Source organism: Oryctolagus cuniculus, chromosome 7 (assembly GCF_051225735.1).
Source record: "Oryctolagus cuniculus isolate XC-2025 breed Fujian yellow rabbit chromosome 7, ASM5122573v1, whole genome shotgun sequence".
NCBI classification, from domain to species: Eukaryota; Metazoa; Chordata; class Mammalia; order Lagomorpha; family Leporidae; genus Oryctolagus; species Oryctolagus cuniculus.
Genome location: NC_142873.1, coordinates 152,643,140 through 152,667,501, shown reverse-complemented (window position 1 = coordinate 152,667,501; position 24,362 = coordinate 152,643,140). Strand labels below are relative to the sequence as shown.

Here is a 24,362-nt window from a genome sequence, read left to right as displayed (position 1 = left end):
TGTCAATCAGGGCGCCGCTCCGGCCTCAGCCGCTGTGAAAACAGAGCCCTGTTTATGTCTCTGCCTCCCTCACCCCCTTTTCCTGGGGGCGGCGGGCAGAGGGCGGGGCCGGGATCGGGAACTTTCCAGGCTCTGCTCAGGATGGAGCTCCTGCCCACGCTTCTGGGGTGACGCTGGGCGGGGGGGCGCGAGCCTGGCCTTTTCTCCTGTCTGCCCACCTCCCCGAGCCTGAGCAGGAGAGACGGGTCTCCTTGGTACATCTGGGACACCTGCACCCACTCCACCCCGCACCTGCAGAAGGTGTGGGCGGAGGGAAGGCCCCGGCACGTGGGTGGGGGAGGGGAAGGGAGACTGCTTGGGGCAGGGGGCGCGGTCAAGGCGTTGCCATGTCTTGCCCACTGGGGCAGGGGCACAGTGCTCAGTCTGCACCACAGGACTCGATGTGCGACAATACATTCTGGTGACCCGCATGACTCGGTGTCTGGCACGTAGTAGGCCCGCAGCAGCTGTCGGCGAGCCCTGATGAGACACAGCGGTGAGGACTCGGAGGCCGGGGACTGCCGGGGGTGCGCTTCGCTGTCGGCACGCAGGGTCCCTTTTCGGTTCCACGGCATCCAGGGAGGCTGGACACAGACACACCTGGTGCATTCTGGGGAGACCGTACCCCCCATCCCAAAAGATGGATTACAGAAACTGCTGTGGTGCCCGCTCAGGGAGCGCAGGGCAGGTGTGGAGAAGCCAGGCCGTGGTTAAGAGAGGGCTTCCTGGAAGAGGGGGCCGGAAGGGGATTCGGCGGCATCAAGGACGCTGCAGAATGACCCTGTAGACCAGGGTTCGAATCCCGCTCTGCTCCCTGTTTGCTCTGTGATCCCAGGCAAGCGATGTGAGCTTCCAGAGCCTTGCTGTCCTCGACTGAAAACTGGGGCCTGCCCCACGCACCTTGTGGCGCTGTGACAGCCGCTGAGGCTGGGTGAGCGCCCGGTACCGCGCCTGGCACACAGAGCCTCCTGTGTCACCGGCTTCCCCTCTCTGCGAATCCGTGCCCGGAAGAGGGATTGAACTCCTGAGGTCTCGTTAGGTTTCCCTGCCCAGCCCGGGGCATTCCCGAGCCTGCAGGCCAGGGCCGGGCACAGGGTGGAAAGTCAAGCGGTCTGAGTTCCCTCCCCGCTGTGCCTCTCGCCCTCTGTGTGAGCTTCGGAGATGCCTCCCTGCTCCGGGCCTTAGTTTCCCCAACTGTGCAATGGAAGAGGCGGCCTGGGCACAAAGGGCCTGCCTTCTCAGAGCCTGAGATGCCACGGGTTTGGGGCCCACACGGGAGCCCCAGCTGCCAGCTCTGTGGGCAGGGCCGGCTCTCCCAGGCCCACGTCCTGAACCTCCTCCCTGCCCTCCTGGGGCCCTCCCCTGCAGGCCAGGGCTTAGCGGTGCAGAGCTGGCTTTCTGGGAAAGAATTCAGATAGCGGATTTGTTCTTCTTTCTGATTAGCACGAGGGCTCCAAACGAGACAGGCCCGGCAGATAGAGGGAAAGCAAATGAGGGAGATTAGCAATTAATACCGCAGGCAGACTCGGCGCGGCGCAGGCCCGTCCCTGGGGTCCCTGGTGGGAGGGAGGCTGGCTGGGACGGCCGGGCAACTGGACCTGGGAGGCCGGGCAAGGCTGCAGGTAAGAGAGGCGCCGGCGAGTGTGAGGGTCTGGCTCCGAGCTGTGCACCTGCTGCTGGCTTGGCCTGGGACACTGTCTCCACCTCCCCGTGTCCTCTCAAACCCAGCCCTGCCTTACTGTTTAAGACTTAAGCCACTTCCTGGAAGCCTCGCGGTGGGTTAGCTGTACTTGCCTGTGCGTTTGCCGTATTTTATGAGTATATTAAAAGTACCTGACAACTATTATTAAATAATGATAATAGTGGTTCAGTCTTGTTGAGCACAGCCTGCTGTGTGGATTAGCTCCCTTACGACAGGCCCTGGGGGAGGAATTATTTCTGTCTCTAAATCGGGGTTTGGGGGCAGAGGCACCAGATATTTTAAATAATTTGTCCTGGGTCGGTGGCTGACGAGTGGCGGGGCCTGGCCTTGAACCCAGCCTGCCTGACCTATGACACTGTGCTCTCAGCCAGTGTGTGCATCAGTAAAGCGGTGTTTCCCACCCTCTGGGGGAGGTCTTGGGGGTCCCCGCGCGTGCCTCTTTGATCCCCACCACCAGGACCTGTCAGAAGCAAGAGAGCAGAGACCAAGACACAGGCTGTAGACTCCTGCGGTCGGGGCCCAACTCCAGCACGGTCCCTTCCCGCCTGTGCGACTCCAGACAAGCTCTTCCCGGCCTCGGCTCCCTGGCCCTGGGGAGGGGGCTGCCGGCAGCACACGGCAGCACACGGAGCCAGTCTGAGGCGTGCGTGTGGTCGTACAGACAAACGGGGTACGAACATGTGTACACCCTGGGGTGGGGGCTCTGGGGCTCGGGCCAAGGTCGCAGGGAGGTGGTGCAGGCCCAGGGCTTCGGCCTCCTGGTGCAGGGCGTCTTCCCCGGCCCCTCTGCGCCGGAAGGGTCTTTCCACCAGCCTGATCCAGTCTTGGCCCCTGCGCCTCCCTGCCTCCCTGCCTCCCCCCGTAGGTGCCTTCCCTGCCACACTTGAGCCCCAAGGCTCCGGCTGGTTCTTGGTCCTCCTCTCTCTGGCCCCTCTCCCCAGCTGCCACCCCCCAGCACCTTTGTCAGTGGGCACAGGTGTGAGCCCCCCGTCCCCCCCAACCAGGAAGCTGTGCCAAGGGAACTGGCTGCTGCTCGGGAGGAAACAGCTGGAGCAGTGCATCCCCTGGGGCTCCAGGAACCCCGGGGAGGTGGCCACTGTCCCCCCAGCCCCGCATTGCTGGGGCAGGCCTGAGGGCCCCAGGAGCTCCGAGGGGAGGGGTCAGCCACCGCCCCAGCCGCGGGCCCTTCCACTTTCTCCTCCGGCCATGCTTGCCTCCCAGTCCTGCCCTTGAACCTAGAACTTTCCGTGATGGGACAGGCCCTTGGATGGCTGCTTTGTGTGTCCCCTCCCCCTTCTGCTGCCTACGCCTACTTCCCCCACCTCCCACCACCCCTTCCACATCAGCCCCTATACCTGGTCAGGTGGGGTCCTCGCCTCCCCTCCCCCAGGCCTGCCCCTCCCCCCTCTTTCTCCCTTGGCTCATATGCAGCACCTCAATTCTTCATTTCCTGTGCCTGCTTTCGGCGACCCCCCATTCTTCCTCCACCCCTCCCACTCCTGTCCCCCTTCTCCCCGCCCCCACCCCCCGGGGCCTCTCCCGGCCGCCACGCTTGCTCTACTCCACGGCCCGCGGCTGGCGACCCAGGCCAGGCCGAGCAGGGTGCGGGAGGCGAGGCGGCGGCGTGGAGGGGGGACTGGGCCGGGTGGGACCTGTGCTCCGCCCTCCCCGCGCTCTGCCGCCATCGCCGCCGCCGCCACCGCGCCTTTGATCCATGGCCCGAGGCCGCCTGACAGTGGAAAATGCAGGGAGACAAAACCACTCAGTCAAAGTGATTCCCAACAACTGTCTCCCCGAGATAAGGGCGCGCTCGGCTCGGCGGCCGCTTAATTCCCGCGGCCCAGGCCTGGCGTCGGGGAGCCGCGCACCGCTGCTCGCGGGGCCGCCTCCACTGTCCGCGCCCCGGCTGGGCCGCACGAGCTCCCTGGCTTCCTTGGGAAGGCAGGGCCCATTCCCCATTCCCACCCCTTCATCCTGCCCCGCTGGCCCCTGCAGTGGACACTCCCTGGCCTGGAGCCTTCCCTCCCCTCTCCTCCCAGTTCCTGGGTCGCTTCCTCAAGTCTGGGGGCCACAGCACTGCCCTCCCGCGGGGGAGCAGCTGGGCCTCTGAGCACTCCCTCTAGAAAGCAAGCAGGAAGCTGCCTGGGGCTGGTGTCCCCGGCACCCTGTGAGGGCCGCCTCGCCCGCCTGGGCCTCCGCGGGACCCTCCTGGCGTCCCCTCTCTCCCCTGCCAGCTGCACCAAGGGTCCCAGGTGTGCTACCTGGCCGCTGGCCTCAAGAGCCTTCCAGTGCCTTTGGCCACAGACAGCAAGCAGACCGGCCTGGGTCAGGAGACTCCGGAGAGGAGGGGCTGTCCTGGCAAAGGTGGGGGGGGGGTGGTCCTGTGGCCCCCAGTGCCTGGGTACTGTGGCTGCTCAGGGCACCTGGAGGCCTGGCTTCGCCCTCTGACCCCTGTCCTTGACAAGTGGGGTTCATTGTGGAGTGGCAAAGTGAGGTGGCAAAGGAGTCCATGGGCTCCCACCCCAAACCTCCAAGCTCTGGGGTGCTGTTGGGATCTGACAAGAGCCAGTGGGTTTGGGGGGCCTGCAGGGGTCAGAGGTCAAGGGCAGGCCAGGATTCTGGTGGTGCTGGGGGCTGGGGGCTGCAGGCTGCTGTGAGCAGACTCCTGACCACAGCTAGCAGCCTGCAGGACCTTGCGCCCTCCTCGAGGGAGGGCAGTCACGGTCCGCAGTCTCCAGACCTTGTGTCAGAAGGATCTGGAAAGTCTAGCAAAAATCTGAGTGCCCAGGCTGCACCCTGCAGCCCACTGCTGTGGCTGTGTGCTTCAAAGTCAAGGCTCCGTGTGTTGGAAGCGCCGCGAAGCGAGGCCCCTCCCGGCCTGTGAACCTCGCCCAGGGAGAACCTGAGGCCCTGTTGCCTGCCCTCACCAGCCTTTCAAATGCCTCGGGGATCCCTGTGCACCCCAATAGCATCAGAACCTTGCTCCTCCTTCCTTTATAAAGAAAGTGATTGTTTATAAAGAAAGGTCTGTTTTCATTACTGGGGGCCCCTCGGGAAATGACCCCGCTTCATGGTCCTGGCAGAGGCCGCACCCGTCCACGGCCCAGGAAGGGTGGGGTGGCTGTGGCCGTGGCCTCACCACTTAAGGGGCCGATGGATAACTTGCGCTCCTCTCTGCCTCTGCTCCCCGGGCTCGACATCCAAGAGAGGCAGCCGTGCGGGTGTGTAGGCACCGGCTGGCGCCGCACAGGGAAGAGACCTGGGAAAGGTGTTGATGGCGGGGGAGCCGTACATGGCTCTGCTCCTGTCCCCCCATCCTGCTGGCTGTCGCTGCAGGGGCCAGCAGAGAGCCTGAGGACTCAGAGCGCTCGGTTCCCCAGACCTTTGGGGACTGCCGGGTGGAGCTGGCCCCAAGCCAAATGAATGCGACCCTGTGACCAGACCCGGGGTCTCTGACCAGCGGCATCAGAGGATTAAGGTCCCACGAGGGCCCTGGCAAGTGTCTTATCACAAAGGGGACGTGTCCAGGCTGAAATTGAGACGTGATGCCCAGCGCAGAAGCCGCTGAGCCTCCGCCCAGGGGCTCCCCTCCCCTCCCCTACCTCCCCAGCTTGCTGACCCAACCAGCCCCATTTGCCCTCTCTTGGTCTCAAGGATGAAGCAGCTGTCCCCATGGGGGTCGTACTCTGCTTTGACCCCCAACGGGGCCGGGGGGGGCTGCTGTCCGGCCCCAGTCCTGGCTGACGCAATAGCAGTGTCTGTACCCCTTAGCTCGGAGCCGCGTGGTCAATGAAGCGCCTTTGCTCCCATTCTCTGTTTCACCCCTGCTGAGCCCTGAGGTCTTGGGCAGACTCAAGAGAAGCAGAGCCCGCCATGAGCTGCAAGGGACAGCGGCAGGCTCCCAGGCCCGGGTCTGTGCAGGGACCACGTGCCCTTCTGCAGTCAGGAGAGGCAGGGGCTCGACCCCGGCCACTGCAGGTCTGGTGCAGGGCAGAAGACCCCCAGGGATGTGCGTGCAGGTGGCTGACGGCACACCGGGAAGCACGGCTGGGGTGAGCCTCTCATGCCCGGCTCTCCTTCCCAGCTCTCAGATGTCCCGTGGGCTCCCTGCTGTGACGCAGAGGGCACCAGCTCGGACAGCAGGCATGCAGAAGGGAAAAGTCCTGGGCGGGGGGAGCCTTGAGGCCTGGAGGCAGCCAAGGGCTCCTCCAGCCTGCAGTGTCCAAACCACACTGGTGAGCGGCTGCACCAGGGACAGGCCTGGCTTCCTGATGTGCTCCTGGGCCCGTGTGGGAGGTGCCTACCACAGGAGGGAGGCAGGGCTGGGGCAGAGGCCCGGGGAGAGCCAGGGGTGAGGTGCTGGTGGGGAGGGGACAGATGGCGCCATGCCCACACTCAGGAGGGTCAGGGACATGAGAGATGGATACAGTCGTGAAGGCAGGGGGGAGAGAGAGGCAGGGCGAGAGAGAGTTGGAGGGAGATCCAGAGACAGAGAAATGGGAGAAATGGGCACCCAGAGACGGGGCAGGACAGAAACAGGAGCGGAGCGGCAGGGAGAGGCGGAGGCCAGCAAGGAGGGTCGGAGGCCACACTGGGGTGCACGCCGGGGCAGGGGGCGACCCCTGAGCTGCGGGGAAGGTGCAGAGAATGGGTGCAAGGGCTCCACACGGGGGATCCAGTCACGGCTGTGCAGTAGAAAACCCAGATTGGAAGATTCCAGTCCCACGGGCTCCCAGCTCTTGTGGCCTTGGGTTCCCCACCCTGGGGAAAGGTCCCTTTGTCCCCCACACAGTCACCTGGCACAGCCGCTCCCCTCCGCGCCCTTATTCAGCCTCTTCCTGCACTCAGTCCAGGTGTCCATGGCAAAGGGGCCTGCCCGGGTCTGAACCCCAGCTGGCCTGCCCCCTGGTGTGGCGGTGGCTGGTCCCAGAGCCTGGGCTGAGACGTCCTGTCCTGCCAAGTGTTTCGTTTTAGTCCCGGATGCCACCCTGACAGGTGCTCCCCTGTGATTGATGTCCCCAGCCCGCCACTCCTGGGACCAGCCCCTCCTCCCCAAGCCAGGGCTGGCGGGTGGGGGGGGGCAGCACAGGGGTAAAGCACGACCCCTCCGGGCCCTCCCTCCCTCTGGACACGCCCTCCTCTGGACACGCCCTCCCTCCCTCTGGACACGCCCTCCTCTGGCCACGCCCTCCCTCCCTCTGGACACGCCCTCCTCTGGCCACCGGAAGCCGAGAGCAGAACTCTCAAAGCCACAGCTCTTGCAGCCTCTGCCTTCTGGGCTCTGGTGGTGTTGGTGATCCTGCAGCACCAGGGGCAAAGCAGAGAGGCTGCGGGGGCATCTGGGGAGCCCACAGAGCCGTGACGAGGGTGCCACGAAGGGTGGACGTGGGCTGCACACGTGGGCTGCAAACATGGACTCTGTCAGTAGTGCAGGGAGCCGTGCAGATGATAGAGGAGGGGACCGTGGATAGTGGAGACCAGATCCTTGCTGTTTGTGGCACCGCGGTCAGACTGAGGACGGAGTGCAGAGTGAGATCTGTCATGTTGGATTGGAGAGAATTATTGAAGTTGGGGGCCGTGGTTCCCAGCTGTGTGACCTTGGGCAGGTGACTTGAGCTCTCTGTGCGTCCGTTTGCTCCTCTCCTGAAACATGGCCAACAGCAGTACCTGCTTGCCGGGGTGTGTGAGAAGTAGGTGGGTTCACGGCTCAAGTGCTTACAACACCAGCTGGCGCGGAGCCGACCCGAAACGGGGTATGATTGCAAACGCTGTGTCTGGAGGTGAGGCTGGGATCGGAGCTGAGGCCGGGTTGGGGAGGGCTGCGTGGACTCCAGGACCGCGCAGGGGCCCATTCCCGGGCCCTTTCCCTTCCCGTGGAACCCACGGCACCGCCTTCCCCGCTTGCGGCGCCAGCCCCAGCAGAACGCCGCTATCTCCTCCCGCATCTCTCCCGGGCGCGGGCACTGAAACAAGACAGCATCTCTGTGCGCGTCCACAGCCTTGTTTGTTTGGTGCGTCGGTGCCGTGGGCACGGTTTTGTTAATTTTGTAGCTTTCTTTATCAAATGGGGATTCGCAGGCGCTTTATCCTCGATAAGTGGATTAGTCAGTGAGCTAAACAGAAGGTGTGGGATGGGGGGCTGCTCCAGAGAAGATACTTGTTTCGCAAAGAATGGCGCCCGCGTTCCCTGCCCTGTGCGGGCCAGGCAGGCAGGGCGGCGGCGGCGCTGGAAGGGCCGTTTCTGCTCCTTCTCCCAGGGCCTCCCTTGTGGCCTCTCCTCGGTGCCTCCTTTGTGGCACCTCGCAGGCAGGGGCGCCAGGGGCCCCTGGCTCCAGCTGGGGAGGGGCTGAGACCCTGAGCCGGCTCTGGGGAGGGAGCACTGGGCTCCTTTTGCCTTGTGTCGCCTCCCTGGGCTCAGCAGCCGCCGCCTCCTCCCCTGGCTCCCTCCCTCCCTCCCTCCCTGCCTGCCTTTTGCTTCCTTTTCGTTTCCTTTCTCCCTTCCTCAAACTCCCCCCGGGGTCCTGCTGCCAGGTACTGGGGGTCCAGACGTGGAGCAGCTTCCACTGGCGGATTTCGTGGAATTGATGAGCCCCCAGGCCCCCGAGTGGGGCCGCGAGAGGTGACTGGTCGGAGACAGCGTCTCCAGCAGCTTCCTCCCCACAATGCTCTCCAGGCTGGTGCACACAGCGCTTCCAAGCACCCTGGTGGTGGCTGAGCTTGGGGACCAGAGGCGCAGGGCTGCCTGCATCACCTTTGAGATGTGAGTGCATTTTGGGGTCCTTGCCGCCTGGAGCCCTCTGTGTTGGCTAATCATGATCTGACAAGTGAGCGTCGCGTCACGTGACTCTCTCCAGGAAGTTGCGCCATGTTTCGTTTGTGACTGCATGGCCCACGACGGCCAGCTGGCTGCTAGGAATGAAGGGGGAAAGCCAGGATGACAGGGGTGTCGAGGGTCTGCGCGATGAGGAGGTGGAGCAGTGATGGAAGCAGGGGGGAGGGGGAAGACCTGCATCGGGGGTCGCTCTTTGGAGAGCAAGGCTGGGCGGAGTCACAGGGATGCCCAGGTAGCGCGGGTTTCTGAGGCGTTGCCCTGCAGAGACCCGAGATGGAGCAAGGGGCACAGGGAAAGAGGGGAGGGAGCATGGCCGGCGCCGTGGCTCACTAGGCTAATCCTCCGCCTTGTGGCGCCAGCACACCAGGTTCTAGTCCTGGTCTGGGCACCAGATTCTGTCCCGGTTGCCCCTCTTCCAGGCCAGCTCTCTGCTGTGGCCAGGGAGTGCAGTGGAGGATGACCCAAGTGCTTGGGCCCTGCACCCGCAGGGGAGACCAGGAGAAGCACCTGGCTCCTGGCTCCTGCCTTTGGATCAGCGTGGTGCGCTGGCTGCAGCGCGCCAGCCGTGGCGGCCATTGGAGGGTGAACCAACGGCAAAGGAAGACCTTTCTCTCTCTCTCTCTCTCTCACTGTCCACTCTGCCTGTCAAAAAAAAAAAAAAAAAAAAGAGGGAAGGGAGCGGCTGGGGGGCTGCTCAGTCCAGCTGTTGCTATTGCCCCCCAGCTGGATGGTGCCATTTGCAGTAGGGGGGACCCTGGATGGCACCATTTGCGAGGACAGGGGACCCACGTAGTTTCTTTTCCCTTCTGTTTGAACTGAGCAGCCAGGGTCTTGTGGATCCTCCCCTGGTTGAGGGGGAGAGGGGAGGAGACTCCAAGAAGGAGAGAGAAGAATGGAGCAGAGCCATGCGGGTCCCCAGCTGGTCCTTAGCCGCGCCTGTCTTCCCCGAGCTGCCTCCAGCTGAGTGTGATTTTGCTATTTATTTACATGTAATTATTGCTATGAGGTGCAGATATTAACGCTGTCAAGAGCAATTTGCTCTGACATTTTTCACTCGCTCAGCGCCCCCGCCGCTCTCGATGGGGCCCAGGGCTCTCCCGGCTCAGGCCGCTGCGCACTCGGTGGCCCGGCCGGGAACCACCCAGCCGGCAAAGGAGTGGCGTCAGCGCGCTCCTGCGCTGCTCTGCAAAGTCATTAAGGTTCGAAATTGAATTTGGTCCGGGAGAGGGCTGGCCGGGCCCTGCTCCTGCAGCCCAGGCTGGCTCCAGGCCTCCCTGCTCTGCCTGCCTCAGAGAAGAAGGGGCTGAGGGCTCCTGTGGCTGAGCCCGGCAGTGGGCAGTGGAGGCAGCTGATGGCGACTGTGGAGGGCTATGCGGGGCCAGCCTAGGCGTGGTCCCAGGATGGCCCTGGTGCGGGAGGTGGACATGCAGCTCAAACCCTGTCCACTCTGTCACCTGGGCACCTTGCAGGAAAGCCAGGTGGCCTCAACTTGGAGGGACAGCGTTGCACTTGACAGCCAAGTGGAGCCACTCGGCTTCTCGGTCCCCCTGTGCGGGATGGTACCATGGGGGCGGGAAGGAGGCTGAGCCGGCCCCGCAGTGAGTCCCTCCGGTCAATGACAAGAGAATCGGCGTTTGAGTCACACCTTCCGAGTCCTGATCCCCACCCCACCACTTGCTGATGGTGCGGGTGGGACAAACTGTGTTGTATCCTAAAGCCTGGTTTCTTGATCTGTAGAGTGGAGCACTTTTCACTATACCCACGTTCCTTGAATCTGGGACGGTTTGATGCTGGCCCTTTCTTGATTTTGCCAGAAGGTGTGGACAGGAGCCTTTCCCCAGCTTCCCAGCGCCCAGCCAGCACCGGGCACGGAAGCACGGCGCATCCTCGTTTCAGGGACCGAACACGTCGGTCGTTGAGCCAGTGGCTTTTAGACAGCTGGTGGTGCTGCCTGCACACAGTAGGTGCTTACTAACGGAAACCTGTGACTTCTCCATGCGAACATCTCAGTAGCCAGGGGCCAGTTCATACACGCAGAAGCTGAGGCCCACGCGCGGATGGACTTTGCTCCTTGGAGCGGGCCGGCAGGGCCTGGGCGATCATGGCCAGGAGTCCCTAACGCATTGTGATAAGTGCCAGCTTGTCTGCCCAGGCACTAACGAGGCCTTCCTGCCACCACTCAGCCCCTGCCACAGCCAATCTACATCCTCATCTGCGACAATTACCAGCCGGGACCCCCTCCCGCCACCCACGCCCGGGGTGGGGGGGCTGTGAGCCCAGGCCTCCTGGTCCTCCTCTCTCCCAACCTGGGCTGGGGCCAGAGTCAAGGAGACCCCCCCCCCCGCCTCCACTCAGTCAATTAGGCCCCTGACACCTGGAGCCGCTGACAAACTGTTTTTGTCACTTGCTCTCTGTCTTTCATTAGGGCTGCAGAGGAGGGGGAGTGGGGGAGGGCGGGGGAGACGGGCTCTTTCATGCTTAGTAAGGCAAGATACATTAATTACAAAACGGCCATTTGCCGCGTGAAAGTGTGCTAATTAAATTTATGCAATCATTATCTTTAAATAGTCATATCTTTGCCGGCGATCGGCCCCTTCCGTCCCCAGCGCCGCCGCTGCTCCAGTCGCTCTAATCCCCCGGCTGCCATTTATCGCGCCATCAGAGATGGGTTCTGAATCCCCCTGCATCCCACCAGCTCCAGCAACTGTCGGGGGCCCAGAGCCCCTGGACCCATCCTGGCACGGGTGGGCGTCTTCAGACTGGGGCCAACCCAGGATCCGCCTGGGGAGTGGAGGGGGGGGCACAAAAGTCTCAGATGTTTCTAGATTTTTCTAGATACTCAGAGGTTGCCGCCTTATAGACCAAACATTGGAAGTGTGTGTGTGTGTGTGTGTGTGTGTGTGTGTGTGAGATTCTTAGTGAGTGAGAAGCCATTCTGTCCACCCTCTCCTCCACCACCTGCAGGCAACCTTTAACTAAAAGCCTCTGAGGACCCCCAGGGTGGGGAAGGGGCTTTTTGAAATCCACTGGGTTGGGGAGGGGTTGTGAGCATGCCACAGGACCCCTCAGCTCATTGTTTTCACTCAGCCAACCGTGGGCCAGGCCCTGTGCTGGGGATCTGCAGATAAATTCACTCATTCATCCGTACATTTGCTCGCTCACTCATTCATTCATGAATTTGCTCATTCATTTTCTCACTCATTCATCAGTCTGCGCACTCAGCAAATGTTTGTTGGGCACCTACTATGTGCCAGACACTGAGAGTAGGACAAGTCTGCCCCGAGCACCCGGGCCCAGTCCACAAGGGAACACGTTGTGGGTGTGCATGCGTGTGTGGGTGTGTGCACATAGGAGTATGTGAATACATGTGTGGGTGTGAGTTTCGTCTCATGAGCAGTGCACCGGGTTAGGGTCAGCCTGCATCAGCTGGAGGCGGGGCTGCAGCCCAGGGATGGGCTGTCTCTGCGCTCAGCCCTTCTGGGTCTTTGCACACGCCCGGAGGTTCTCACCGAGGGGAGCCGAGTCCCTTCTGCTGCAGACTGGCACAGCGCCTGCCCAGGAGTCTTCCCCAGTCGGCTCTGGGGAGCCCCGTGCTAATCAGACATGGTGGTCGGTGACCTGGCTTTCCCCGGGCCCCTTCGAGCTGCCGAGGGCCTGAGCCCACCCGTGCTCTCGGTGAGAGTTTCGGCTGGAAGGACAAACAGGACATGTGCCTCATGCGTGTGCAGCGCTCACCCCCCACGCAATCCTCATGCACACACAGACTCACAAGCACACACACAGATGCACCCTTACAGCACACACATAGGCAGTGCTCACACATGCACGCGGGAGGTACTCAATACACACAGCACACACAAATACACACGGTAGTGCCATGTGCACACGCATGCACACTCCATGTGCTCACACGTGAAAACTGCGCACACACAGTTTTTGAGCCGTCTATGGTAAATGAAGGCCACAGCTGGGTACGAGGGGAGCCCTGGGCTGGAAGTCAGGGTCCGGAGTTCTTGCCCCAGTCCTGCCGCTCATCCCTTAGGTGATTGTAGATAGGCCTCAGTTTCCCCATCTGAGCAGTGGGGTAACGGCTTCCAGGGGGTGCTGAGTTTGTGCAGGGAGCCGCAGCAGCCGGGTGGGCTGACGGAGGAGAGGGGAGGGCGGCATGTGGTGGCCGGGCTGGCTGGTGGGGGCGGTGGGCAGTGCAGGGATGGGGTGTGAGGCTGCGAGCAGAGCTGGAAGGCGGCAGCGGTGGGGGGGGGGGCTGGAGCCCTGCAGGAAATCTTGTTTGGAAGCTCCAAGTCAGCACCCGAAGCCCATTACTGCTGTCCACAGGGGGCAGGCAGAGGGGAGGGGCCCAGATCCTCTTAGTGCAGAATTGAGAGGCAGAGCCGGGGCGCGGTGGTGGCCGCTGGCTGGCTGGGCGATTTCTCCGCTTGCGGTAATCCCAGCGTGGAGCTGGGGCCGGCAGGAGGACCGGCAAGGCGGGGGGGGGGGGCGGGGAGGGGTGTTGGGGGCTGCACGGGCTGGATCTGGGCAGGCAGGTGAGCTGTGGCATTGTGAGGCTGCGGTGTCCGTGAACATACATGCGTCCATGAGTGGGATGACCACTGCAGCGTGGCCGATGTGCGGTTCACTGAGTGTTCCCACCGTGCCGTGTGAGTGGCCGTGTCTGTGCGGCCGTCTTGTGTGCGCTGGTCTTGGCCCTTTGGGGTGTGCATGTGTGCACCCACTGTGTGTATATAGCAACCATGATGACTTGAAAGCCGTGGTTGTCAGACTTGTCTGCAGTTAGTTACCTGGGGGACTTGACCATGTCACTGTGCAGGCCGTGGAGCGGCCCCGGCCCCCTGGCCCCACGGGCTCCGGGCGCTTAGAAGCCAGAGCCAGCTATGAGCTGGGCGGTGTTGGCCGACTCCCCAGGCTGGGGACAGTTCCCCACCCCGTCCAGACAAGCATTCCCAGCTCGGCAAGCTGCCCCCACCCCCAGTGATGGAAAGAGGCTCCCCCCGGAGGTCACGCCGCACCCCAACTCTTGTGGAAGCCAAGGGGATGAACAAGAGAGATAGGGAACCAGGGCCCCAGCTGGACCTGCGTGCCGGGTGGGTGGGCCCTGTTAGACACCAGCTGGGGACTGAGGCAGGGCCACATGGCACTGTTTGCTGTCACTCCCCCTGTGTCTGTGGCTGTCCTACAAGTCGCCTCCCCGGTCTTGGGTGTGTGTGCAGGTACATATGTGTGTGTGTGTGTGTGTGGTGAGTTTTAAGAAAAGGGAGTGTGCACTTGAAGGCCGATCGTGACCCTTGGTGGGGGTTTTGGTGCAAAGCCACCCGGCGTGCGTGTCCCGTGGTGCTGGGTGCGTGCTGCTCGGCGCCGTGTGCGGCGCGGAGCTGGGTGCGTCTGCCTTTGCACAGGGAACGTCATGGACCCCCAGCGGCACCATGTCCTTGGCGGCTCCCTCCGCTCGGGAGATGCGCACCTGCAGGCCGGGCGTGCTGGGGCTTGTGTGCCCGGGGTGCCCACTGCCCTGGGGAAAAACGGAAAAGAGGGATGACCCCCGACCTGGGGCGACCCCCGATCCTGCTCCTCAGCGATCATTTTCTAGTCAGGCCAGGGCGCCGGGCCCCTTCTCTCCCCCACCTCCCTCCTCATCCAGGTAGAAGAGACCTTGAAGGAGGGGAAAGGGGACCTCGCGTTTACCGGGAGCAGACTTTGCACCAGCACTGTTGTAGGGTCCTAGGGGCTCATTTTACCCCTGCAGGAAGCCCAGTTAGGTACCTACAGTTATTATAGTCCCCATCACACAGATGAGAAGACCGAGGCACAGAGTTTCAAGACATGGGCCAGGGTCCCAGTGGGTCAGTGGCAGAGTACGGACGCTTGCGTGGGCCCCCAGGCTGCACGGCGTGGCCGAGTGTCCTCTGCTGTCCTCTCGGAGTCCCTCCCCCACACCAGGCAGCGTGCTGTCTGACCTGCAGCTGATCCTGGCGCCCAGCCCCTGCGCCCCCCTTTCCCGTCCGCACCCTGCTGCGGCCCCCACCCACCCGGCCCCTGCCACGGAGCCCCCATGCTGGCGATCGCCCCTTCTAATTGCTGCAGTGCCCCCAAAGCCGCGCTGGGTTATCACAGAGGGTGCAGATCTCACAGCTCAGCCTCCTCGGTCCCAGGCCCTCAGGGCCAGCTCAGGAACGGAGGGAATTAATTACATTTTCCCCATCCCCTTCTTTTAAAGTAGGGGAGCGCGGCGGCGAGCGGAGGCTGTGGAAGGGGGGCCCCACCCCCGAGACCTGCCAGCCTCTCCCCAGCGGGCGGGCGGAAGGGAGGGTGGGGCTGGCCCCTCGTTGGTTTAGTCTGGTTGAGGCTGGGACTGATTTGGAGCACAGGGAGAGGAAGAGGCTGGGGGCCGGGTGGGGGAGGGGCGGGGGGAGAGGAAGGGATGGCTGTCAGTCAGCCTGATGGACAGCCCTGAGATTTGCCTTCAGATAAAACCTTACAGATGTGGAGGTCGGTATTGATTTTGAGTTAGTAACGGTAACGTAGCAAGAAGTGATACATTAGTGAGAGCAAGGTCACCGGGAACGCGGGGACCCACCCGGGGAGAGGCCTGAGCATTCTTGAGGGGGGGGATGACCGCAGCAGGCCGGGACTTCCTCAAGTTCAAAAGTTTGCAGGCCCCAGGCCTCGGCGGGGCCCCGCCCCGTGGGCAAGTGCTTCCTGCATCTGTGCCGAGCGGGACCGCCAACTCCCCGGGCCAGCCGGGCTGCGGGTGTGGGCCCCCCGTGGGCCTGCAGGGCTGTGGGCGTGCTGGGGGGCCGTGGTGGGGAGAGAGGGCGCCTGGCCCCGCTTCGTCTCGGCGGCCTGATCTCAGGTGAGCCTGGCCGCTGCCCGGTGCCTCAGTTTCCCCGTCTGCAGTACAGGAGCGATATCAGCCCGTCGGTTTGAGGACTTGAGGAGGGGCCAGGGCAGCTGCGTGGTGCTGCCCTGCCTGGAGACGGGGTGTGTGTGCACGTGGGAGTGTGCATGTGTGCATAAGTGTGTGTGTGCACACGAGTGTGTGCATGCATGTATTTGTGTGTGCACGTGAGTGTATGTGTGCGTGTGCACATGTGTACATGTGAGTGCATGTGTGTGCATGTGAGCGCGTGTATCCATATGTGCACACATGAGTGTGCAGGCACATGTGTGTGCGTGCGTGTACATGTGAACACATGTGTGTCCATGCATCTGTGTGTGCGAGTGTGTGCATGTGTGTGTGTGTGTGTCCCATGCAAGGCAAGTCCTTGGTCCTCAGGCCTCCGGGGACTCAGAAGAGCCACAGATGTGGATTTGCTTGGATGTTCCAGGGCGAATCCCATTGAGCAAATCCCATTACAGGAAAAGCTCCTGGGCCGAGCTGTTTCTGAGCTGCTGGTGACGGCCAGGGTCCAAGGCCTCTGGAGCCCCTGGGCGCCTCGCTAGCCCCTGTGAACAAAGGACTGCAGGAGGCCTGCGGCGTCCGGGCTTCTGCTCTCAACCTTGACCTTCCTGCTATTTCTTAAGCCTGCAGGGTGTTCCCACCCCAGGGCCTTTGCACTTGCTGATTCACCTGCCTGCCTGGAAAGCTCGTCTGCTGTATCTTGCCATGACTGGTTCTTTCTGGCCCTGTTGACCATCACCTCCCTGGGGAAGCCTTGCCCAACTCTCCCCCCCAATCCATATCCCCTTGTTTTTCCTCCGAAGCATTTATCAGGATCGGAAATTGTCACTTATCTGGTTGCTCTCAGCTCCTGCATTAGCCTGAGAGCTCCCGGAACCAGGGCACTGGTGCATAACACGTGCTCCAAAACACCGATGCGGTGAACGCGCACGCATTCGGCAGAGCTGCTCGGAGCCCATTGCACACAACAGACACAGTGCAGGCCCCGAGGCTGCAGGCCTGGCTGAAAGCCAGCTCTGTGCTGTCCTCACGGTCCCGCCCTGCCCCTGGCCCAGCACAAGTACCCCCCGGTGAGATTTGTTTGTTGAATGAATACGTGAGCGAGTGCAGGAAGCGCATGGTGTTTTGTGTAGCTGGGATATAGAGTGTGGGGTAGGTGGGGTGGGGGGAGCCGGGGTAGGGGGCCGAGGTCGGATCACAGGAAGCCTTTGCTGGAAGGTTCCAAGGGGCCGTGGAGAATTCCCGAGAGATGAGGTCAGGTTTGCCGCAGTTCTGTGCATATTGTCGTCTCACAGGACGAGCGCTCAGCCTGTCCAAGGCACCTGTGTCCTCTCCCCACCCCCCACCCCCGCCACCTTCGTCGCATCTGGATGGCGTGCAGCAGGGACGGCCGGAAGCAGGGCTGGGGGTCCTGCACCTGCCATAGCCCCGGAAGCTGGGACCCGCACGTTCTCCCCGAGCTGCTAGGTCTGCTCTTAGGGCCCGGGCCTCCTGCGAACAGGGAGCAGCGTCCATGCTTGTGTGGGGTGGGGCTTGGCGTGCGTGCTGGCTTCTCACTGTAGGTGGAAAGGGAGGTCTAGCCTGGGAACCTGTCTCCTAACCCTCAGGGTGGAATCAGATTCCTGAGATGCCCCCCTGGGATGCCCTCCTCCCCCTCCCCATTGTCCCCCGCAGCAAATTCCTGGGCCGAGCACGAGGACTTCCCACCCAGATGGTCGCAGTTGGTCGCAGCTGCTCCCCGCTGCTGGCCTCTGCTCCCCACGATACTGGGCATGGCCAGAGTAACGCACACGGTGCCCGCCGCTCCTGCCTCCCTGCTGGGCTTCTCTCTCCTTCTGGAAAACTCAAGACAGCTACCTGTGCACCTGTGCCGGCTGCATGGGACTGCGATGCCGCTTCATCCGCCTAAATCCCACCCGCTAAGTGGAGACGCCTCTGGGAGGCAAAGGATAAAGGAGGGGACTTCAGGGCCCCAGAGTGACACCCAGAGGCGGAAGTCAGTGGGGGGCTCTGCCCCGGCCTTCCAGAGGGACCAGGCCCCCCGGTGAGGGACCCCATCCCACCTGCCGCCCGGGAAGATGTTGGCTGCTGGTCCCTGGAGGGAGGGCCTTCCTGGAGAGGCAGCTCTGACCAGGCAGGTGAACGGGGCCTGAGCTGCTGCTCCCTTGCAGGCCTGCCGCGAGATCTGGGGAAGCCAAGGGCCCTTTGCGGGCCTCAGTGTTTACACAAGAGAAATGGGCGTTGTAGCTCTGCCCCTGCGGCTCCCTGGGCCTCTGGATTGGGAGAGGCACAGGAGGGAGCTAAGAGGAGGGGGAGGGAGGGAGGAGGGGAGGCACTTCCTGAGCGATTCCAAGCTGAGCTCGACTCAGTCCCAGCCACCGGCATCCCCTCTCCCCCTGCGTGCTAGTTAAGGGACCTTGCTCTTCCCACCCCGCCCTTGGTCCCGCAGGAACCGGGGGTTTGTCCCTGGGGAGTCCGTGTCTGTGGCCAGGCCTTGGTGCCTGTGCCAGGGGTGGGGGCAGCGGAAAGGTCGTGTCTCCACGGCCGAGGCTGGCTGTCTCCTGGCGGCCCTGGGGAAGGCAGGCAGCAGAGCGCGTGCCTGGTGGGGACTGCCCTGTGCGTCTGGAGCTCAGGCTGGGCAGGTGACCAGCGGGGCCTCCCCCCTGCACTGCCTCGTGGAACGAATGGCATCACCAGGAGGTCACCAGGGCCCCGCAAAGACTTGCCCCTCGCCCCTGCCCTCGCCCGCCTCCCCTGGACTCCCAGGCCCCGAGCCCTCCCAGTCTCCAGGGACTCCTGCTGCCCACATGGCCCCTCCCGCGGATGCGTTTCTGGACCCACAGGATGGGCGAGTGCCCCCGTGAGCGGCCTCTTCGTGGCCTGCATCGCTCTGGGCCTTTGCTAGGTCCTCCCCGACCAGGTCCGGGCTCCCCCCCTCCCTTCCTGCCAGCCCTCCCCACCCCCCTCCGGCCAAGGGCAGGGACCGTGGCTTGCTCTTTGGCATCTGGGGACACAGTCACCACCCATGCATGTTTGTTGAATGAGTAAGTGAAGGCCCAGCGACCCAAGCACCTGGTTTTTGAGCTGAGTTTCTGGAGATGGGCTTCTTCCTGGCAGGCTGCCCGCTGGTCCTGATGGGGAGGGCCTGTTTGCTGAGCCGGGCCAGGCGGGGCGGGGGTGGGCACGGGCGTCGGGGGCTGGCAGCGCCACAGGAGGCGGTTGGAAAGCTTTGGCTCTGACTTGGTGCTGTGGGGCAGGAGGCGCCAAGTCCAGAGACGCTGAGAGCAGAGCCAGGCTGGCACAGGAAGGGGCATGAAGCTGGGCAGATCCAGAAGCGTACTCGCGTGTTTGTGTTGGAAGGTGGGGGCGCCCCAGTCTGATGGAGGAGGCACGGTTCTGATTTAGCAGAGCCCCCCGGGCGGATGGGAGAGGCGCCCCTATGTGGGTAGCTCACGCGTGCGTAGACTCATTCACTAGTTCAGGGTGCGTCTCAGAGCCAGTCCCTGGGGAGCATGGGGTGATCAGGCCCTGTGCCCTGGGGTCAGGACTTCGCAGGAGAAATGCTGCAGACTGGGAACCTCCTCAGGCATGGGACGCGCAAGGCAGATAAACCGCAGCCCCACGGCACGCTGCAGGGACCTGCAGGGAGGAACCGGCACAGGCCGCGCCCCTCCCCCAGGGCTGTCCTGCCGGCGACACTGACCGTCTGTCCCCCGCAGGTGATGAGCATCCTGAGCAACCCCGGCGCGGTGGCCCCGCAGCCGCAGGCCGACTTCTCCCTGTCCCCGCTGCACGGCGGCCTGGACTCGGCCACCTCCATCTCGGCCAGCTGCAGCCAGCGGGCGGACTCCATCAAGCCGGGAGACAGCCTACCCACCTCCCAGTCCTACTGCCCGCCCACCTACAGCACCACCGGCTACAGCGTGGACCCCGTGGCTGGCTACCAGTACGGCCAGTACGGCCAGAGTGAGTGCCCCTCCCCTCCCCTCCCCTCCTCCCACTGCCGCTTGTGGGGCCTCCATGTGTTTCTAGAGAGGGCAAGATGGTGTTGGGGTGTGGGCACGCATGTCACAGATGGTTGAGTTCAAGTCCAGAAAGGAGACAGGGTTGGCCCAAGGGGACGCTAAGCCGGGCATCAGTCAAGGTTGTCTCCTTGACCTTGTGACCAGGCCCCAGCCCCTCCACCTGGGTTTCTGTGGCCACAGATGTCATTGCATGAGTTTCAGTCGCCACATTTTAAACTGTATAAAGAAACAAGTGGCATCGCTTTTGCTAACGTATTTTATTTAATCCCATATATCCAAAAGAGGATTGTTTCCATGTAAAATAGTGGGAGACTTCATGTTCTTTTTTGTGCTGGATGGGTGAATGAATGAATGAGTGAGTGAATGACTTAGTGTCTGTGACAAGCAGTACGTGTTTTACAGGTACAGCCCCTTTAAATCCAGACACCGCAAGTTTCGCTGGAAATACTCAAACTGTATAAACTTAACAATCAGGAAAGTAGATTTGCACACCCAAGTTGCTCCAAATAGAATTCCAAGTTTCCCAACCACGAAATAGCTAAATTGAAGGCCAGCTTTAAAATTCAAATTAGATCAATGTAAAACAAACACTTGGAGTTTGCTTTCCCAGTTGTGCTCAGTCGCCGAGGGGCCGAGGGGCTGCTCACCCTTCCCGCCCCAGGTGTGGCTGGGAGCCAAGCCTGGAGCTCTTTCCCTCACCTCCATCTCCCTGGACTGTGTGTGCAGTGGCCACTGTCCCCTTGGCACCACGTGCCTGGAGCTAGGACCCGCAGACCCCCAGACCGACGGCTGGAGGAGGCCTCCGTACGGGGCCAGTGGCAAGGCAGGCCCTGGGCCGGGGGCAGGGAGCAGGGTGTCGCCAGGCTCCCCTCCTGCCCCACCTCCCTACAGAGGCCTCACCTGCTGGTGTCAAACTAATCAGAAGGGCCCACGGGGGGAGAGGGCGGGGCCTCTGAGCCCGAGGGACCCTCTGCCCTCGCCCCGGCCCTGGCCTGGCCTCTCTGCCCTCTGCTTCCTGTACCGCCCCCCAGCTCTTCCTCACATGACCTTGGCCTCCATGGCTAAATGAGAGCCAGCTGTGCGGGCCTCCGCCTCCCAGCTGTGTGCGTGGACCCTCCGTGCGTGTGTGCACGCTTGCACATGTGCGTGGAGGTGGCTGTCCCGGATGTGTGATGACTCGTGTGTGGCCGTGCACGCATCCTGTGTGTGGGGTGTGTCTGAGTATTTTAGCATGTGTGTGTGTGTGCGTGCGTCTTGGCATATAGGTGTGTGTGTGTGAGTATGACAGCCATGTGTAGGAATGTGCACAGGGCCATTCCTGTACACACACACAATAGCACACAGCACACATAGGATGCACATGTGTGGTTGTATGTGAATGTGTGTGCACACGTATGGTTACAGTGCATTCCGGCATGTGCATATGGATGTGTGTACACGTGCTTGTGTGTGCGTGAGTACATACATGTGCGTGTGTGTGCAGGCAGGCACATGGTGTGTGTCTGGGGCTGTGTGTGCAAGGTCAGGTGCCCTGTGGGCTGTGGGTCAGTAGGAGTGCAGCACCAGCAGCAGGGGGTGTGAGTGTGCCATGCCTGTGTGCCCCACAGGGCTGTGGGACCGCATGCGTGTCTGAGAGGGTGCACACGTGTGCATGGGCGAGTGTCCAAGGGCCCCGGCGACCCCCTGACCCCGCCCATGCGCCCGAGCGTGGCGCGGGACACACATGCTCTTCATCAGAGCGGCAGCCGGCCTGGGGCGGGCGTTAGTCACACCCGGAGCCCGTGCCCTGCTCCAGAGGCGCCTGCCCGATTCGGAAATAAAATTAACCCCGCAGCCGGCATGGGGCGCTGGGGGAGGGGGATCAAAAAAGGGAAGGGGCCCAGGAGGCGAGAAAGGCGCGTTTGTTCCCACTGCTGGAGGAGCGGGGCGTGGGGAGGCCAGGAGCTCCTCCTGCCTCAACTTTTCCCTCCCCTCGCCCCCCAGCTCCTCCAGGGAGAGCTCAGAGCTGCCCTTGGGCCGCTTTCTCCAGGCCTACCCAAAGGCACTGGGCTGTGGGCTGGGGCTGGCCGGGCCCGGAGGGCAGCCTGCTCTTCTGCCACCTGCTTGTTTGGGTGAGGCACACACTTGCCTCTCTGGGCCTCAGTCTTCCCATCTGTGAAATGGCATTCGGGGACCAGACTCCACCACCTCCAGTTTCCATTGTGCCATCTCCCTGACCTCTGTCATTGGAGGACAGGTGTGTCCCACGGCCGCGGGCCCGGGCTCCCTCAGCATGTGTGCAGGAGCTGTGTGTCCACACTGCCTGGGGCACGCCCAGCCTGGCCGCTCACCTGCTCACTTCTGTCCTGGGCACCAGTTTAGCGTGTTTCTCATTGACATGACTTTCTTATTTATTTATTTGACAGGCAGAGTTAGACAGTGAGAGAGAGAGAGACAGAGAGAAAGCTCTTTCTTTTTCCGTTAGTTCACCCCCCCCTCAAGTGGCCACTACGGCCAGTGTGTTGTGGCAGGTGCGCTGCACCAATCTGAAGCCAGGAACCAGGTGCCTCCTCCTGGTCTCCCACGCGGGTGCAGGGCCCAAGGACCTGGGCCATCCTCCACTGCACTCCCTGGCCACAGCAGAGAGCTGGACTGGAAGAGGGGCAACTGGGACAGAATCTGGCGCCCCAACCGGGACTAGAACCCGGGGTGCCGGCGCCGCAAGGTGGAGGATTAGCCTAGTGAGCCGCAGTGCCGGCCATTGACATGACTTCAAAGTTACTGTTCCCAGATAAGCGTAGCGCAGGTGCAAAGACGACAGGTTAAGGGGAGCCGGGCAGCTTTCCCGGAGTCCGCAGCCAGGGCCGGTGGGCTCCGTGCCCCCTGACTCCAAGTCACAGAGCAGAGTGAGAGACACTCAGGCCAGACGGCGGCACCCGCCCACGCATGGATCGGTGCTCGTAGGTGCACCTGCAGCCGGACCGACGCACACAGAGGTGGATCGGATGGGAGCCCTGGCCCGCGAGAGTGTATGCATAGACACCTAAGTCCTACACACATACACTGTGGGTGAAGGAACCGCTTACCGGCACCTGCTCCGGGTCTGGCGTTCCGCCGTCTCGGCCTCTCCGTGTACGTGGCTGTGCCCATTGCACAGATGAGGAAGTAGAGCCCGAGAGCGGTTGTTTGCCTGACGGCACCCGGCAGCGCGAATCCTTGAACTCAGTGAGCACAGAGCCGCACCTGCAGCCCCGCCCACGCGGGCCCCCTTCCAGGTGTGCCTGGATGGCACAGGCACGTGGGCCAGACGCAAGCCACGGAGGCCTCCCCTCTCCCCGCGCCTCTGCTGCTGCCAGGGGGCACCTTCACACCTTCCTTCCCACCCCGGCCATTGTCCGTCCATCTGTCTGTCACTCCCTGTCCCTGCAGTGGGTGGGGGCAGGGGGCCAGGGCCAGGGGCACCCGGCAGATTAATATGGCCCCGGTGTTCCCAGAGGCCGGGGCTGTGCTAATGATGGGGCTGATAGGACGCAGAAGTGTGAAAAGAATTTTAATAGATCTGACAAGTCTAATAAGAATTTGTGTCTAGAAGGGTCCTCTGGGGCCGCGGGCTGGCGAGGCGTTGACGGCTGAGATTTGTTTACTGGTTGGCATCACCACCGCATCTCCTGCCACCTCCCGGTTAATCTAATTTGAGATGTGTAGAGCTCGGGCGCGGGTGTGAGGCAGAGGAGTGAAGACACGGAGAGACAGAGGCACAGGGAGGGCCCCTGACAGTGGCCATGCTGAGAGTCAGCACAGCCTTGCCCCCGCCAGTCCCTGGGCTCCGCACGGCGCCCTTGACATTGGCAGGGGCACCGGTGACGTTGGGCTTCCCAGCATTTCCTTGGGCACCTGGATGGGGCCGGGGTAAGCGCCTACTGTGTGCTGGTCCGCGGGCTGACTGAGAGAGGCAAAAGAGGGGACACACAGAGTAGCCAGAGGCGCGAGCAGGATCCAGCCCGGCTCCTCCTGCTGATACGCTGTTCCCGTGATCTTTTGGCCCTCAGTTTCCACATCCATACAATGGGAGCAGTCAGACCCAAAGCTCACATGCAGCGCTACTCTGTGCAGGGGGAGTAGTAGCTGGCGTCCGATGGCATCCTGGCTCCGCAGGTCACGAGCCTTGTGGTCTTGCGGGTTGGGCAGCTGCTCACGGCCTCAGTTCTGACCTCTCTACAATGGGGACGTCAGCACTTGGTGCCTCATAGAGCTGTGGTGTGCCCTAAGAGCTTAGAACAAGGCCTGGCTCCAGCGAGCTCTGGGGGTCCCAGGGCCTCCCCTGCCAAAGGCCGCTACCCCACCAAGAGCAGGGCAGGGTGGACTCTGGTGCCCAGGTGAGCCTGGCTTGAGGTGGCAGAGGAGATGTGGCCAGGGACCCAAGGTCTCCCCCAGACCAGAGATGGAAGTGCCTCACCCCCTCCCGGAATTAGGGACAGGCCCCAGGCAAGACTGGCCAGAACCCTCACTGCTGTGCCGTCTGGAGCCTGGAGACCCCGCAAATCAGAGGACGGCAGCCCCTGGGGCTCAGCTCAGCCATACGTGGGCTGTAACTTTGCTCTCATCACCCACCTGGGGGCTTGGCAAGCTCCAGACACCCCCCTCCTCCCTCAGAGAGACCCCAGGGCATTTGCACATGCTTTTGAAATCCAGGTGGTTGTGCCTCTAAGCCTCTGAGGTTACCACCTTGAAGAACATTTTCTCATGAGGGTGTTAGCAGCGGCCTTGGAGGAAGCCGGAACTGGCTCCCCAGGAAACAGACCTAATGAGGCAAAGGGGCTTGCCCGAGGCCACGCAAGCCAGGAGGAGCTGGGACTGCCAGCCTCCCAT

The 24,362-nt window shown here is 62.6% G+C and overlaps 1 protein-coding gene across 4 annotated transcripts in view; it reads left to right on the top strand.

Annotated features, from left to right (window-relative positions):
- The window catches only part of PAX7 (paired box 7), a 92,766-nt gene that overhangs the window by 66,484 nt on the left and 1,920 nt on the right, over window positions 1–24,362 (top strand). For all 4 annotated transcript variants that reach the window (XM_089299240.1, XM_089299241.1, XM_051858050.3 and 1 more), the window contains exon 8: window positions 19,209–19,455. In XM_089299240.1, the coding sequence (XP_089155366.1) occupies window positions 19,209–19,455 (247 nt within the window). The remainder of the gene's footprint in view (window positions 1–19,208; window positions 19,456–24,362) is intronic.